General features: G+C 42.6%; 1 protein-coding gene across 9 annotated transcripts in view; it reads right to left on the bottom strand.

Annotated features, from left to right (window-relative positions):
* Nucleotides 1-343: 343 nt before the first annotated feature.
* The window catches only part of ror2 (receptor tyrosine kinase-like orphan receptor 2), a 70,159-nt gene continuing 51,797 nt past the window's right edge, over nucleotides 344-18,705 (bottom strand). For all 9 annotated transcript variants that reach the window (XM_061801901.1, XM_061801899.1, XM_061801902.1 and 6 more), the window contains 2 exons: nucleotides 6,667-6,872; nucleotides 344-2,423 (listed from right to left, as the gene is read on the bottom strand). In XM_061801901.1, the coding sequence (XP_061657885.1) occupies nucleotides 969-2,423; nucleotides 6,667-6,872 (1,661 nt within the window). In that variant the 3' untranslated portion in view covers nucleotides 344-968. The remainder of the gene's footprint in view (nucleotides 2,424-6,666; nucleotides 6,873-18,705) is intronic.

Raw genomic sequence — 18,705 nt, 5'->3', positions numbered from 1 at the left:
GATAAAAGGGTCACATTTCCAGACATTTTTTGAAAAACCTTAGTGTGAAATATAACTTATTGTGTCAGATTCTCTGCTATGATAAAGTTTAATAAACTAATTATTGAAGAAGAATTTATTGAACATTCTGTAGTTGAATGTACACAATATTACAGTAAGTTAAAAAGTGTATAAAAGTCATACATCTGGAAGAGGGGACATTTAATCAGCACCAGCTATAACAATGTTCAATAAAAAATTATATATAAACAAAAATAATGTTCAAACTGAAGAATATAAATTACAAATGAGCGAGAGAGTGAGTATATTGGTAGAAGGGTGCTGAGGATGGAGCTGCCAGGCAAAAAAGCGAGAGGAAGACCAAAGAAAAGGTTGATGGATGTTGTGAGGGAGGACATGAGAACAGTGGGTGTTAGAGAGGAGGATGCATGAGATGGCCTCAGAGGGAAATAGATGATACGCCGTGGCTACCCCTAACGGGACAAGCTGAAAGACAAATAAAAGATTAAATAAAATCATCATCACCAGACACAAAGGAATGCAGAAATATGCTACGTTCTTTTGTCTTTCGCTCGGCTTGTAAAAAAAAAAAAGGAGACCAAAGCAGAAGCTAATGTTTGTCCATCAAATAATACATGACCTATGTAAAACCTTCACAGACAAAGTACTACAGGGTAAAAACTGTAATTCTGTATGTTGCACAGCAACATTGGAACGACATCTGAATAGGAACACAAGCACGATTAGATATGCTTATTTAAAAAGTGAGATGGGAAGCACAAACGTGAGTCACACTTGATCAAGTGAGAAAGTCTTGTTAAACATTCAGTCACTGTCACTGCAAATTTGCTCCTTTCACTTCGTGAGAAAGTGTTGTTAAACATTGAGTCACTATCACTGCAAATTTGCTCGTTTCACTTCATGCTGCTCATTGAAATGCAAACACAATATTTCACACGGAAGGCCATCTATGTGTTGGACAATTCAATCACCAGCTCATCAGTCTGTTGGACATCATGACCCAGTAATTCTGTTTCCGGCACTGGCAAGTTCTCATTTTGTTCTAGCTCGATTTGGGATGCCGTGTCAACCAAGTCCTCATGGTTGGTCTTGGAGTCTTCACTGAGTAAGGCTCCTTGCTCTGCCATAGAATTGTTGGAAGGAACGGTGGTGACATAGCCTGTTGATGTGGACCCACTGCCACTGTGGTGAGAATTAGCTTTTGCAGTCATCTGTGTTGTGTGGTGGACTTGCTGGTGGGGCATTGGCATTGGTATTTGCATGGGGTAAAAATTCTGCATGTACTGGTAGGCTGGCATAGGGTGATAGCCATTTACAGGAATGTAGAGCTGTGGGGGGACTATTGGCCGATGGATTTGACTCTTCATTGGCATCAACTGGGGTGGATGAAAGGGTGAGGGCTTTTTGGGGCTAGTGTAGCGTGATACATTCACTGTGTTCATGCTAATATTACTAACAGGGCTGGTACTGAGAGAACTTGTCTGGGTAGTGTTGCTGGTGCCAGACGTTTGACCAGAGTTATTATAATTTGAAAGAGTTTCCCAAGAGCGCAGACGTGTGTGGATGTCCTTGAAGCGTGGCCGTCTTGCTTGGAATTCATTCCAACACTCCAGCATAAGGGTGTATATCCAAACAGGGCAGTCATCAGGACACTGCAATACCTGGCGGCTGCGCACCATCTCGATCACGTCATGGTTGGAGTAGCCACAATAAGGCTGTAAACCATAACTAAAGGTCTCCCAAAGCAAAACTCCGTATGACCAGATGTCAGAATCTGTGGAGAACTTCCCATACATTAGAGCCTCGGGGGACATCCATCTAATAGGGAAAGGGCTTGTTCCCATCAAATTGTAGTAATCAGATGAGTAGACATCTCTGAAGAGGCCAAGATCCATGATCTTGATGCTTAGCTTGTCGAAAACCAGAATGTTCCGGGCTGCAAGATCTTTATGGACAACCTGGTGACTAGAAAGGTACTCCATTCCGGCAGCAATTTGGGTAATGAGATGCAGGAATTCAACCTGTTCCAATGTGGATTTTACTGTCCTGTCATCATCTGAGCTGCCAACATCTGAGTTGGGAGAGTGCATCACAAGGTATTCATGCAGATCGCCAATGCTTGAATAAATGAATATAAGGCTTTGTGGCTGCTCTTTGGTTATGGCGCCCAGAAGACAGACAACATTTTGATGCTGAAGGTTAGAGCGGAGCATGGCTTCATGGCGAAATTCCTCAGTGAGTTTGGGATCAACCTTGTCCTTCAGTGTCTTGATGGCCACCACATAGGTCTGATCACCAGATGCAGTGCCATAAAGATGCCCTTTGTAAACCTTGCCGAACCGATCCTCACCAAGCTCCTCCATAAACCTCACAGCTGATAGATTAATCTCCCTCAATTTTGCCTGTAACCACAAAAAAAAAACAAAAAAAAAAATCAAATGGAAGTCTTCATAAATTATGCTCAACAATAAAATAATCAGTCCGTACCTATGCAATTGTGAAAACCCATTTTTCTGTGTTATTGCAATTTAAAGTAACTCAATTATTGCTTATACTTTATAATATCAATAATGTGTTTTTGTTTTTGTACTCGGACGAGCAATGACTGTGCTGATGTCACAGTGGCTATAATGCATGCATTTTGCCTTTATACTCGAGTGCAACGAATGCTCAGTGTTTCCAAAAATGTGCTGCAGTTCTCCTCCAAGTCAGGGCTGCTATTGCACAACATGAGGACTAGGACGCCACATGATCTAGTTTCCTCTGTATTTATGGCCATTTTCATGTTAACTTTCCAAAGCAACAAGAATAGCGACCGTGGAACTGTGTGTGCTAGAACAAATGGACCTTGGTGATGAGACGATATGTTTGAAAATCAATCAAGAAGATGCCTGTGACTGTGGTATGTGGAGCCAAGGGGAAAGCAGAGTACGTCATCGCAGCATGTGACTACCTGAGAGATGATCTTCACAGAATTCTGTGCGTAGCAACAATTTGTGCTGTGTGAATGTCAAGTGGTGCGTAGGGGGTGCACGGCCGAGTGGATCGCTGCTGTGAGCCAATGTGGGCACATGAAGAAGCCTTTATAGTTAAGTTGTTTTAAGGTTTTGCAAATTTGAATTTGCTGCAAATTCTGAAGAAAGAATATCCTTGAGTTTGAACTACAACTTTATTCTTTTCAACATTTCCAGTACACTAATCTCAAAAAGTGGTGTGAACAGAAGAAGAAGAAAAGAACCATTTTGTGACATATCCCTGACTTTTCTAAACAAAAACTTATTTTTTACATATTCATAACTAATGCAGAAAGGAGTTTGAGCCACCATATGTGAAGGAATGCATGACAAAAAACTCCCAACCTCACACATGCTTATTGCAGTGATCATCCAGGGCCCCTGGCATGGCCTACAAAATCAGGCATGGCATAAAAAAATTCCCTCCAAATGGTAAACCTTTGGAAGAAACGCTTCATCACCAATGCAGGGAGTTCCATTTGTCAATTAGTGCAGCAAATCCGGCCATGTGGCACATGCACAACCCAAACACAACCACAACCCGACCCATGTCAACTTGACCAATATTCTTGTCTATGGTGTGTATCAGAAGCGAACACTAATATCGCTGTTAAGTAATGCTAATCTGTGCTAACACTGCAACTCAGACCATCTTTTGGTGTTTGGTCTCTATGCATGAAAGCTTGTGCCATGGGATTTTGGCAAGTCTTGGTATGTTTTTTAGATTCCATTTTGGGCCATCGTCCAGCGTCTCGGGGGTGGGGGGAGGGGGGGAGCAGTGCAGCATCAACATTATGTATAGTGGAGATGGGGCACTGGTTATGTTGTGTTGGTGGAGAGAATACTGAGAAAACATCTTCAATTCCACCTACATCACTTCCCATTGGGAAGCATTCTGGGGTCTTTGAGGTGGGCTTTCCTCCTGGGGTTAAGGTCACTGAGATAGTTAAAAAGGAAACCAGTGGCTCGGTCTCTGTGGTGGATGAGATGCACCCGCAGTTTCTTCTGGTTCTCGATGCTGTAGGGCTGTTCTGGTTGACATGACTCTGCAAGATCGCGTGGACATTGGGGACAGTGCCGCTGTATTGGCAGACTGGGGTGATGGACCCCCATGTTTAGAAGAGGGACCGGACGGTGTGTTTCAATTACAGGGGAATTACACTCCTCAATATCCCTGGTAATGTCTATTCAGGAGTGCTGGAGTGGAGGGTCTGCCAAGAAGTTGAATCTCATATTCAAGAAGCGCAGTGTGGTTTTTGTCCTGACTGTGAAACAGTGGACCAGCTCTACACCCTCTGCAGGGTCCTCTAGGGTAGTGGTTCCCAACCACCGGTCCACGGACCTGTACCGGGCCGTGAGACATTTGTTACTGGGCTACAGAGAAAGAATGACCAATTTATATCCATTTTCTCAGGCGCTTATCCTCACAAGGGTCACGGGAGTGCTGGACCCTATCCCAGCTGTCAATGGCCAGGAGGCAGGGTACACCCTGAATTGGTTGCCAGCCAATCGCAGGGCACACATAGAGACAAACAACTCACAATCACACCTAGCGGCAATTTAGAGTGTCCAATTAATGTTGCATGTTTTTGGGATGTGAGAGGAAACCAAAGTGCCTGGAGAAAACCCACAAAGGCACGGGGAGAACATGCAAATTTCACACAGGAAGGGCTCAGATTGAACCCGGGTTGTTAGAACTGTGAGGCCTACGCTTTCCAGCTGCGCCAGTGTACCGCCCCAATTTATATAATTTGTGTTGTATTGATATTTGTGCGTCAAAATCTTTTCTTTTGAAAATTGACTGGATTTTCTCCATCACAACAGCTGCGTGTCGCACCTCAAGACTGCACTGAATGCCTCCAATCCCAGCGGGCTGGCTAATGGCGGCAAAGCTAAAAGAATCAATCATATCGAAAATGAATTCACTTCATTTAATTTACTGAAAAGATTTGTTCTTTTGAACAAAATGTTCACGAATGAAACAACACAGTATTAGCAGTCCTTCTTAAATTTTTGGTTTATTGCAACAGTTAACTCTCATGCACCAAGTCTGCTCTGATACTGATACAATTGTAAGTTTCTCGACAAAGGTAGAAATACATTTACGGAGTTAAAAGTTTACTTTCATTGAGGACTGCAGTCTAGGCTGGCTGCCTACAACAAGTTCGATAGATATATATATATATATATATATATATATATATATATATATATATATACACACACACACACACACACACAAACACACACACGCGCACACGAATCAGGTTCGTAAAAAAATGTGTACTCTTTTGTCTACATGTGTTTTGTGGGCTTGGGGAAGGTGTTTGACTGAGTCCTTCGCGGAGTACTGTGGTGGGTGATTTTGAAGTATAGGATACTGAACCCACTGAAACAGAATGTTTGGTCCCTGTGTGACCATTGTCAGAGTTTGGTCTCCTTTGCTGCGTTGCAGTAAGTCAGACTTGTTTCCAGTGAGGGTTGAACTCTGCCAAGGCTCCCTTTTATCATCAATTCCGTTATAACTTTCACGGAGAGAATTAGTTGAATTTATAGAATCTAGAATTTTGCAGCTGAGGTAGAGTGGGTGGACTCAGTTTTGCATCTCTGCTTTTTGCTGAGGATGTGGTTCTGTTGGCTTCATCAACTCATGATCTCCAATTAACACTAAAGTGGTTCACAGCAGAGTGTGAAGTGGCTGGGATAAAAAGCAGCACCTCTGACAGTTTAGCATAGACTCTTTCCTTTGATTGGTTGGCACTTTATAGTTGACCCATTTGTAAGAGTGGCTGTGTATTTTTTGCTGACATCACCAGCTCAGGAGAGATTCGGTAGTGATGAACTGTAGATAGCTTGAAATATTGAAATGACTTGATTTCAGACATTTTCGAAGGAAAAAATGTCTGGAACTTAGGGAAATGTGCATTACTTTAATATTTCACATTTACTGAGGCATGATAAGTCAAATGTTTACTTTCCAAATACTGGAGAAAGTTGGTTTAGTAAAATATGGCTCCTTTAAACATGGCCTGCCTTTTCAAGTTATCGACAATGACAATCAAAAAGGCAAAAAGACTAAGACACCGGACCATGATTTGCAAGTGAACTGAATATTATTTCAGCATCAGAAATTGTGCTCTCATCTATTTCTATTTTGAGCAATATTTCCAGAACCAAAACAATGATCACAATAAAGCCAATCTCACATGTTATGTGGCCAGAAAGGATTAATTGCATTTCCATTCATTTTAATGGGAAACATTAGCTCGGTTAGCAAAAGTTTCATCTTGAGAATGGTGTCATGGAACAAAGTAAATCTGTAACCCAAGATTCCACTGTACTGTACTTTGTGGCAATTTTTGTTTTGACAGTTTAGACTATTGTTACAGTATTTTCCTGGTTGTCAAGCAGCAGTTGGACAGGATTGGCAAACATGATTACCATGGATGTTTGGAGTGATTTTTAAACCGTCAACTGAAATAGAGGCTGTCATGACTGCTGGGAACCGAGTGTAAATATAGTCTGACAAAATGTTCACAAATCAGAGATTGAACAGTAATCTTAAAAAGACGTGGGATTTTGAAATTTTTACTGGATTAAAACCTATTCCTCTGTACAATGGATGTCCCACCTGGTATTTGTGCTGGTTTAGAAGAGACATCTCCATATCTTGGTTGGATGAGGTGCTGAGCTGGCAGTGAGAAGATGGGTCGGTTTGTGTTTTATACTTATTTCGACACATGCAAACCAAAAAGAAGAGGCAAGCAATGACCAAAGGGATGGCAATTGCAATGATGAGAATGAACAGAATCTCCTTTCTGATGTTCTCTGGAGGCTCTGTGAATAGAAAGTTTTGTGGTCATTTCACATCAAAACCTCTTAAACACCATTTACATATATTACATTAACATGAACATTCCAAAATACACGAGGGTATTTTGTAAGTTTCATAAGAACTAAGTAATCCACATTTGCATAAATTATAGAAATGAGTCCATTCAGTCTGCAGTCTTGGAAGGTTTTGAAAAATTGTGTGTCACTAATTTTACACTTTGTTTATAGTTTTAAAGAATAGTTTTCCTTATTACTGTTTTTCAGTAATAAAAATCCACAAAAAATGCACAGGTTTGTGCATAAATTCTGTGTGAGGAATGCACACTTGATGCACAAATCTGTGATTCATCAATATGTTCTGACTTGAATGTGTGTGTACTCTGCAAACAAATCCAGAACTTGCTGGTACCATTTGTACACACAAATAGTGAAGGATCATCTTTCGAAAAAACAGTGAAGAAAATAAGTATTTGAACATCCTGCTATATTGCAAGTTCTCCCACTTAGAAATCATGGAGGGGTCTGAAATTTTCCTCGTAGGTGCATGTCCACTGTGAGAGAGTCTAATCTAAAAAGAAAAATCCAGAAATCACAATGCCCAATTTTTTTTAACGATTTATTTGTGTGATACAGCTGCAAATAAGTATTTGAACACCTGTATATCAGCTAGAATTCTGACCCTCGAAGACCTGTTAATCCGCCTTTAAAAGTCCAGCTCCACTCCATGTATTATCCTGAATCAGATGCACCTGTGGGAGGTCATTAGCTGCATAAAGAAACGTGTCCACCCCATACAATCAGCAAGACTCAAACTTGTAACATGGCCAAGACCAAAGAGCTGTCCAAAGACACCAAATTGTACAACTCCACACGGCTGGAAAGGGCTACGGAAAAATTGCCAAGCAGCTTGGTGAAAAAAGGTCCACTGTTGGAGCAATCATTAGAAAATGGAAGAAGCTAAACATGACGGTCAATCTCAATCGGAGTGGAGCCCCATGCAAGATATCATCTCGTGGGGTCTCAATGATCCTTATAAAGGTGAGGAATCAGCCCAGGACTACACGACAGGAGTTGGTCAATGACCTGAAAAGAGGTGGACCCACCGTCTCCAAGGTCACTTTTGGTAATACACGAAGACATCACGGTTTGAAATCATGCATGGCACGGAAGGTTCCCCTGCTTAAACAAACACGTCAAAGTCCGTCTTAAGTTTGCCAATGACCATATGGATGATACAGAAGAGTCATGGGAGAAGGTTTTGTGGACAGATGACACCAAAATTGAACTTTTTGGTCATAATTCCACTACCCGTGTTTGGAAGAAGATGAATGATGAGTTCCATCCCAAGAACATATTTTGGGGGTGTTTTTCTGCACATGAGACAGGATGACTGCACTGTATTAAGGAGAGGATGACCGCGATCATGTATTGTGAGATTTTGGGGAACAACCTCTTTCCCTCAGTCAGAGCATTGGAGATGGGTCATGGCTGGGCCTTTCAACATGACAATGACCAGAAGGCCACAAACAGGAAAACCAAGGAGTGGTTCCGTAAGAAGCATATTAAGGTTCTGGCGTGGCCTATCCAGTCTCCAGCCCTAAAACCAATCGAAAATCTTTGGAGGGAGCTGAAACTCCATGTTTCTCAGCGACAGCCCAGAAACCTGTCTGATTTAGAGAAGATCTGTGTGGAGGAATAGGCCAAAATCCGACCTGCAGTGTGTGCAAACTGGGTGAAAAACTACAGGAAACGTTCAACCTCTGTAATTGCTAACAAAGGCGACTTTACCAAATATTAACATTGGTTTTCTCAGGTGTTCAAATGCTGATTTGCAACTGTATCACACAAATAAATCATTAAAAAAAATCATACATTGTGATTTCTGGATTTTTGTTTTTAGATTATATCTCTCACAGTGGACATGCACCTCCGATGAAAATTTCAGACCCCTCCATGATTTCTAAGTGTGAGAACTTCCAATATAGCAGGGTGTTCAAATATTTATTTTCTTCACTGTTTTTTCGAAAGATGATCCTTCACTATTTGTGTGTACAAATGGTACCAGCAAGTTCTGGATTTGTTTGCAGAGTACACACACATTCAAGTCAGAACATATTGATGAATCACAGATTTGTGCATCAAGTGTGCATTCCTCACACAGAATTTATGCACAAACCATACATAAACTGTATTTTAATGAAGATGCAAAACATATGGAAACACTTATAACAATTGTTATGATAATAACTGAAATCAAAAATGTTCTCAAAATGAATACTGAAGTCACTGATGGTGTAGTGCAGGGGTTGGGAACATTTTCGAGAGAAAGAGAACCATAAATGCCAAATATTTTAACATGTAATTTCAAAATTCAGTATTTGAAAAATTAAATATAGTGTCTTTGCGCATTTACGTAAGACCAAAACAAAAGTACAATAAGTGTCTGATTTCTTTTAAATAACATTGTTACGTTGTTACTAACCAACGATGACAAAAGTATTTCTTAACATTAATGCGACTTCTGGTGCTGCACGGATTTGCTGATGGCTTTATAGTCTGTATCGCAAGTCATTACATTGCGCTTCCTGCAGGTGTTGAGACTTTCATCTGTTAATCATGAACGTAATTCAATTTGATATGCCATCACGATGGTACAATGGTGAACAACTCTTTCTGACAAATGCATGTCTTCATGAGAAGTTGTCAAAATGTTTATTGGCAGCATCAAGTACAAATGCTTTGGCATACTCCCCATCAGTGAAATTAGACACACGCAACAGAACCCTTCGTCTCCACAAAGGCTGTCCATTCTTGTTGAAAACTTCGTTCAGCTGGGATAGGCTCCATCGCCCAATGACCCTAACCAGAATAAATGGTCTGAGAGTGGATGGATGTACTTCACCAAATCTTATAAATTAACAGATTGACACTTATCACCACTTTCACCCTCATTCCATTATGGGCTCTATGTGTGCAGTGGTCACTCAGTGAATAGGTTGCGTGAGTACAGCCTTGATTGTGCAACCCAAACAGCTATTGAACAGCATGCATCACAGTTTATCCGAGGCTTCAAATATTACGTATTGACCACACTTGACTCAACACTTACAGTTGACAAACAACTGTCAGAAACATCAACAAATTACTTGGGTGATTTTGTTTTAAATCCCTGGGATAATGTGAATTATGTAGTTTTGTCTGTGATTCTCGAAAATGTTGATGGATTCACATTAATTTTGGACTTCTGCTGGCATGAGTGATTGTGACATAACTGTTGGCATACAGCTTCACTCCAAATGCTAAATAATTAATTCTTTCAACTAAAACTTGCCATGGTCTGTATTGATTTGTTTGGTTTGATTTCAGGTTTTCCTGTGTTCCATATTTATCTCGTCTTTACTTCTCATTATATTCTGTCTACGTGTTCGCATTTAACCACTTTACCTTGTGTTGACCAATCAAGTCCCTCAAGTCACTTGTGTATTGTCCAGGCGTTCCTCGTTGTCTTGTCAATTTGTGTGTATTTAACTCCCTGGGTTCTTTCAGTTCTTGCCAGTCCATTGTTGATGTCATTGTTTCTTCCTATCATTTTCTTTGTCAGCGCCCATATCATTGTTCCTGCCTCATTGAAGTTGTCAGTTATCTTTCGTTTTAAGTGTTAGGTCTAATTGAAGTTTTCTTTGTTACTTTTGTTTTTGGTTTTTGGACTTTGTGTAATTTGGCTTATTTTGGACATAAACATCATTTTCTTGAGACCCCCTCCTTGAGCAGTCACCTAATCATGGTGGAGGGCTTTGTGTGTTCCGATGATCCTAGGAGCTAAGGTTTCTAGGGGCTTCATGCCCCTGTTTGGGTCACTTATGGCAAAAAGGTCCTATAAGGGGCCAAACAATGTACAACTCCAAAAATACAAATACAGGATCTCTGTTTCCCTTGGCCGGATGCGCAGGCCTGGAGGTGGGGCTCGAACCCAAGCACCTGGTGGATGGCCCTGCACCCATGGAGCTCGGCCGGGCACAGCCAGAAAGGGTAACATGGGTCCCCCTTCCCATGGGCTCACCATCTGTGAGAGGGGCCGTATGGATCGGGTGCAATGTGAGCTGGGCGGTGGCTAAAGGCGTGGACCTCTGATCCACGGCTATATAAACTAGCTCTAAGGACATGGAATGTTACCTCTTTAGCAGGGAAGGAGCCCGAGTTAGTGCTTGAGGTTGAGAAGTTCCGATTAGATATAGTTGGACTCGCCTCTACGCACCACTTGGGCTCTGGTACCAGTCTGATGGAGAGGTCTTGGACTCTGTTTCACTCTGGAGTTGTCCACCGTGAGAGGCACCGAGCAGGTGTGGGTATATTTATTGCCCTCCGGCCTGTACGTTGGGGTTAACCCCGGTGGATGACAGGGTAGACTCCCTCTGCCTTCAGGTAGGGGGACAGGTCCTGACTGTGCCTATGCACCAAACAACAGTTCAGCGTACCCACCCTTATTGTAGTCTTTGGAGGCAGTGCTGGAGAGCGCTCCCTCTAGGGACTCCATCATTCTGCTGGGGGACTTCAATGCTCATGTGAGCAATGACAATGAAACCTGGAAGAGGGTGAGTGGGAAGAACGGACATTACTGACAAGAACTATCTATTACTGGACTTCTGTGCTCATCATGAATTGTCCATAACAAACACCATGTTCAGGCACAAGGGTGTCCACATGTGCACTTGGCACCAGGACACCCTAGGTCGCAGTTCGATGATCGACTTTGTGGTCATGTCATCTGACTTGAGGGAACAATGGAGCGCGAGATCGACAGGCGGATTGGTCCAGTGTCTGCAGTGATGCGGACTTTGTACTGATCCGTTGTGGTAAAGAGGGACCTAAGTCGGAAGGGAAAGACCTCAATTTACCAGTCGATCTATGTTCCTACCCTCACCAATGGCCACAAGATTTGGGTCATGACCGAAAGAACAAGATCCGGGATACAAGCGGCCGAAATGAGTATCCTCCGGAGGGTGTCCAGGCTCTCCCTTACAGATTGGGTGAGAAGCTCAGTCATCCAGCAGAGGCTCAGTGTCAAGCCGCTGCTCCTCCACATTCAGAGGAGCCAGATGAGGTGGCTGGGGCATCTGATCCAGATGCCTCCCGGACGCCTCCCTGGTGAGGTGTTCCGGGGATGTCCCACCTGAAAAAGACAAGCCAGGATAAACTGGAGTGATTATGTCTCTCGCCTGGCCTGGGAACGCCTCGGGATCCCTCCAGAAGAACTGAAGGAAATGGCTGGGCAAAGGGAGCTCTGGGTATCCCCTGAAGCTACTTCCCCCACGAACCGACACGGAGAAGTGGTAGAAAATGGATGGAAGGATGGATGGATAGATGGATTTTGTTGAGACACCTGCCCTGCATCCACTTCTCTTGGATCCTCCAAATCTTTGCCTTGCCTTCCTCATCTCTAAAACCCTAACCGTGACAGATATGCCTTTTGCTCATATATACTTTTTTTCTCACTTTGTATTTGAACAACTTATACAGTGCTTGTTCATTCTCGGCTGTTATTTTTTTGTATGCATGCTTTTAATGTCACATTCTGTAATTTAACTTCGCAATTAATAAAAAAATTGCCAATATTATTATTACGCTATATGTGTAATATAGAGGTTATATATAGGTTAACGGGATCACGAACAGCTGGCATCCAGACAACGCGTGAACCGGTAAGTTAAGGCTACTACGCCAGAAGGAGGTTGAAGGCTACTCTGCCAGAAGGAGGTATAAGGCTACTCCGCCAGAAGGAGGTTGAAGGCTACTCCGCCAGAAGGAGGTTGAAGGCTACTCCGCCAGAAGGAGGTTGAAGGCTACTCTGCCAGAAGGAGGTTGAAGGCTACTCCGCCAGAAGGACGTTTTAAGGGTACTCCACCTTTAAAGAGGTTATTTATTAGGATACATAAATGTGTGAGTGAGTGAATGCCATTACTTGTGGAATCATAGGTCACGGATGGAAACCTAACGGTGCTAACAGAAGTCCGTGCTCCGGTGAAGTACACAAGGTAGTGGATTAGGACTTGGGTCCCAAATTGGACAAGTAGTCTGTACGGGACAAATGTAGAAAAACATAATGGTGAGCGGGAATAATAAGTCTCCCCTAGTGGGGATGTAAACTTTATGAAATAATGTTTACCGGGCAGCATGATGTTTCTTAAAGAAATGGGAAGAAAAAAAAAAGAAAAATAGCATGGCTTAAATGGGAAGTTAACAGTTGAAGGATGCAGCAGGTTGGTAGAAAGATTGATGGCAAGTGTTACAGGGAAGTAAGGCAAAGCCAAGATTAAAACTTACATCTTACGATGGCGAGAGGTTTGTTAGCTTAGGCAAGAAAGAGAAAGGCAGGAGAGTCAGCTGAAGTAATGCAACAAGTGGCTATATTAAAACCAGCTACAACAGTTTAAAACAGGCTAAAGAAAGTGAGGCAGAAAGAGAGCTGTAAGAAAATCCTGGAAAAAAAAGAAAAATAAAAAAAATGCTGTCTCCCTGGGAAATACATTCGCTGATAAAAGCGCCAAGGAGGCAGCAACAGGAAAATATGGCACAAACATAGTGACACAATCACAAGCCCCCATCCCTCCTATTGATTTAACAGTTCTAAAAGATGTGCAAAACATGCTCCTCAAAGTGAAACTCAGTGGTGGCTTACAGAAAAAACTGAATTAGAAGATAACATACATTAGTGGTCTCAAACTGGTGGTCTGCGGGCCATTATGGCCCCCAAGATGATGTTTTGCGGCCCCCACCTTACTTACTATGAAAGTCAAATGATGGTGTGGCCCTGAAGTTTTATATGAATGGCACTTTGCAGTGTTGTGCGCAGAGCAGGTGAACCTACCAATCACGGTGGGGTTGTGGTTTCGGGGTGTGACAGTGACAAGTCCTGATGCAAGCTGAGAAACATTTTTCATTGAGTGAAAGTTAGTGATTTTGCCATGGAGGGTTTTATTATTTTTGCGCACAACCTGTTTACACCAGCTTTCTTGCTTATCTTAATTTGTGTTTAAAAATAAAGAAAACAAAGACTTTTAAATTGTGTGCAACTAGAATCACTGAGGGGGTAGTGGTACACACGTCTGCCTTTGGTGTGGGCAGTGTGGGATCGATTCCCGCTCAGTGATGGCGTCAATAACTGCCCTGTGACTAACTGCCGACAAATTTAGAGTGTAGTCTGCCTTTCGCCTGAAGTTAGCTGGTATAGGCCCCAGCTTTCCTGCAACTCTTGTGAGGATAAGCGGCTTGAATAATGACATGTTATGACAAATTGTGTGCATGTGCGCTGAGGCTGCGTCCCAGCCTCAGCCAGAATGTGCCTTCAGCGGCCCTGATGTGAATGGACTTTTGAGACCACTGATATACATAATCGGGGGAAAACCTGTATTATCCAAAAAAAAAAAAAATCTGTTTAAAACACTGACAATTTTGAGTCATGGGCCTTGCCATGTCTCAACAGGAGGGATGGTAATGATAGGTATTAAACAGACATTTTCGCACCTTTGGATTCAAGTCTTACTCAAAAAAATGTTGTTGATCATGTCTTAATGGCTACAAACACAATACTCAAGGGAACTGCAGACCTAATAGAGGGCAGTTTCCCCAAGGTAGTCAGCCTTTCCAGTTTTTACACATTAATTTTACTTGAGTTAAACAGCATTACAAATGTAGTTTAGTATTGATCTGCCCCTTATCTAAATGGGTGGAGATTTTTCCATGTACAAGTGCTGATGCTATTACTGTGGCAAAGTTCTTGTGTAAATACATTATTCCTTCTCATGGCATCCCAGAAAAATTGTATGGCAACAATGTGCCACATTTTGTTAATGAAAAAAAAAAATAGTCAAGTATCTGCAAATGTAGAAATAACTTTAAAAAAAAAATCATTGTGCAGAATTAGTGGAACGAAGCAATAGGACAGTGAAGTCTTGATTAAGGAAAACTACATTTAGTAAAACTGTATATGAAAATAACCCCAACAGATAAAGGATTGTTCCCATTTGAAATAGTATCTAGTAGATTAGATTAGATTAGATTAGACTGCCCATGGTAGATCGGCCAGTGCAGCAGTCAGAAGAAAATACTTGAAGTGATTGGGTGAAAGAGATGCTGCTAAAAAAAAAACTCTAAAAGAAGCAAATGATCTGCTGCCTACTGTGCCTTCTTCACAGGTGCTGTTGGTGTCCATTGGTGATTGGGTCCTAAGAAAAATCATCAAGAGGAAGTGTTGGTCCTCACCTCGCTGGGATGGTCCACTCCCATGATGATAAAGATAGCAGAACGTCCCACATGGATACACTTGTCCCACTGCAAGCCTGTGGCTCCCTTTTCATTCAATGACGAGTAGCGGTGGAAGTCCGGCTCAAACGTCCTGGTCTCAAACCGGTGAAGAATTCAGATGATCCGCGCTTGAGCATGTTAGGTAAAGGAGAGCCACTATTGGGACTGCTGGCCTTCATGCTGTTTGGACCATGGCTCCTCTGCACTGGTCAGTCTGGGACTGTACGTGTTTATCACTGGATCTATGGACATGAATCACCATGGAGCAAGGACAATCCCACTTCTCCAATGGACGCCAACGCCTGGTACTCTTATGTGAATATGGCGTCCCTCCGTGGACAACCAATGACAGATCAACAAGTGTGGTGAAGCTGGAACTACTCAGATGCCCCGCCATGAAAAGAAGTCTGCAGCAGCGACGAGTCCGACAATGCCAGCAATTCCACCTACTGGTCCCAGACTTCATGCCAGGCCAGGAGAGGATGCAGAGAGAAACCATCTGAGGTCTTCAGGACGGACCTGATCACCACCATGAAGGTGCATGACTCGTACCAGCTCAATACAGAGGATTACTACTTCCTGGCCGATTCATAGAAGCAGAAGCGAGAAAAAAGGTATCCACGTGCCCATTAGCCCGCAGTCCATCCCGGAGCCCGAGGTGCTAACTGACAAAAGCAAGGATGTCATGTTCATCCGGGCCAAGAAGCTGATCCGCACATCTGCCACCCTGGTCCTCAGTTATGTGGACATCAGGACTTTGGCGGAGGGCGTGTGTCACTACGACCTCAACGAGGAAGATTTTACCTGGCTGCAGGTCATCGACGAGGAGTTTGCAAGGTTTCCCTTCTTCCACGGGATGAATTCGCCATAGAGTGCAGAGCACCGTTGTCACAACAACATGACACACACTACCGAGACACAGTAGGGCCTTGGTATCGAGTACAACGAGAACGTGGTGTGCGACGTGCCAGTTCCCCATCGGAGAGGACAACAACAAGATGGTGTTCTGCAACAAGTGCAATATCTGCGTCCACCAGGTATCCTGCCAAAGTGCCAGTTGTGCCCGAAAACGGGCGATGCTATGAAGCCCACCTGCAATGGAACCAAGTGGGTCCATGTCAGCTGTGCCTTGTGGATCCCAAAGATGAGCAATGGGAACCTAGAGAAGATGGAGCATGTCACCAACGTGTCGCACACTCCGAGTAACAGCCTCCACTCCGGCCTGGAGAGATAATCATCACTCAGAACGACAAAGTCAAGGTCAAGTACTACTGGCCCAAGCACTCGGGCCTTAAAGGCAGTGACTCTGTGGAGTGGGACTCCACCACTGAAGTTGAAAATGAGGAAAGCGTCGGGACCAAGACGGGCAAATTGAGAGGAAAGGTTGGAAGGGACAATAAAGAGGACATGGCCACCCTCTGCCTCATCCCTTTCGCCTCGTCGTCCTAGTGTATTGTTTGTAAATGTGACCCGCAGGAAAAGTGTGTCAATGTCAGCAAGATGAAATTGCAAGAGATGGAGGAGGTCTTCAGTTTGTGGACACTGAGGAAGTGGGCTGTCACCTCAAGATGACACCCAAGACAGTTGACTTCCTGTACTAGTACTAGAAGCTGAAGCACGAAGCTAACTTCAACCAGCTGCTGCTCATGCCTAAGAAGGACGAGGAGGACACCCTGGCCAGACGTGAACACGAGGTGTTGCTGAGATGACTGCAACTATTCAAGCAACTCAGCCAAGACCTGGAGAGGGTGTGCAACCTGACTTGTATAGTGATGAAGATGTAAAGACTGTTGTTTGGAAAAATACAAGCGATGGAGTGCAGGACAAGGGCCTGACTTTAAATGGAAAAGGACTCTGCAGTGTCACCAGCAGAGCTGAAGAATCTCTTCTGTGTTTGCCCTTATATGCCATGGGGTGCAAAAGGCTGCATGAATCACCAGCGAGGGTTACATCTCTAATCACGGCTTCCACTGTCAGTGGAGGCTGTGTGTTTATCTCGACATCAACCATTGCGTTTCTCCTTACATGTTTCGCGACTCCAGTACCATATCTACAGTAGACTTGGTTGGGCTGGTGTGTACCCACACATGATGGGTTCAGAAATGAGCAACGATGTTCACCAACTATTTATTTATGATGATGATGATGATTATTATTTATTACTATTGGTCCTGGTTCACCTCCGGACCTTGGTATTTTGTTATGATGAATTTCCTTATCTGTAATTACTGTTCTGGGTTTGTTCTGCCTTTTCATGATGTGTATAATCGCACGTTTGAAATCTATGACGGTTCGAGCAAGGTCAAATGTTTTTGTGAACTATGCCCTTCTACAACAAGTAGACCCTGATAATATCCAGCTCCACCCAAAAGGAAACTTTTGATGCTTTATACGCTCGAGTGTAAATGATGAACTTTCTGAAAATGCAACAGCATTCTGATGTCCCCACTCGTATTTCCAAAATGATAAACAGGAGGGAAATGTTAAAATAATCATCCATATGTTCTCATTTTGTTCAAACTGTAGTTGGTTACACATCACCACCAAGCTTGTACCTTTGAACTCATTGTGTTGATGTAATCAATCTAACTTGATGCAATCAATCTAACAGATGTAAAGAATCAAACAGTCAGACACACTCACACACACTCATCATGTGATTCACTGAATAAAAGGAAGCTGCAAGGAGACACAAGTTGGAGTTGGTTGGAAGCAGGGAAGTCCTGTCGCTCCCCTTGCAGCAAGAAAAACTTGAAGTCTTGTCTGTTCGCCTTCTTTTAATAGAGTCAGGCTTTTTAACCTGACAGTATCTGCCACTGGGATATGAATTAAAAATGCCACTTAAAATTGTATGTTTTATTTTTGAATACATATTTTGACTACATTTTAAAATTCACATTATTTCAAAGTGATCACGTTTTCAGTAGCTGTATTTCAGTTTAACTTTTCAATGTTAACAAATTCAGCACTTAAAAAATAAAAAAAAAAAATCAACCTTTCAAAATTCAAACGCAGTATATTCAGTCTCCTGAGATTCAACTGGCTAAAATTCGCCGTCTGAAATTCAGCTGGCTAAAATTTGCTGTCTGAATTTCAATGTCTAAATTCAGTGTAAAACAGGCAGGGTTACTTCCGTTCACAGACATTAGCAAAGGATGTCAGAAGCCGACACCCAGCCAATCCAGTTACGCTTTCCTAGTCACGTGATGTCACATACTAAGAAATCGTAAGTGGATTGGCTGGGCATTTCAGGAGACTGAAAATATTGCGTTAGAATTTTGAAAGGTTAATTTTTGTTTTAATATGCCGAATTTGTTAATATTGAAAAGTTAAACTGAAATACACCTATTGAAAATTTTCTCACTTTGAAATAACAATGTGAATTTTAAAAAGTAGTCAAAATATGGATACAAAAAGTAGAACATGAAATTTTCAGTGTTGTTTTTAATTCAAATCCTAGTGACACATATTTACTTCCATACGCCAAGACTTCAAGGAATGTATGCAGTTTAAAGTGACCACTCTTGTAATAATC

This window comes from Syngnathoides biaculeatus, chromosome 17 (assembly GCF_019802595.1).
Source record: "Syngnathoides biaculeatus isolate LvHL_M chromosome 17, ASM1980259v1, whole genome shotgun sequence".
NCBI lineage: Eukaryota > Metazoa > Chordata > Actinopteri > Syngnathiformes > Syngnathidae > Syngnathoides > Syngnathoides biaculeatus.
The sequence above is the reverse complement of the archived record's forward strand: the minus strand, read 5'-3'. Positions and strand labels throughout refer to the sequence as shown.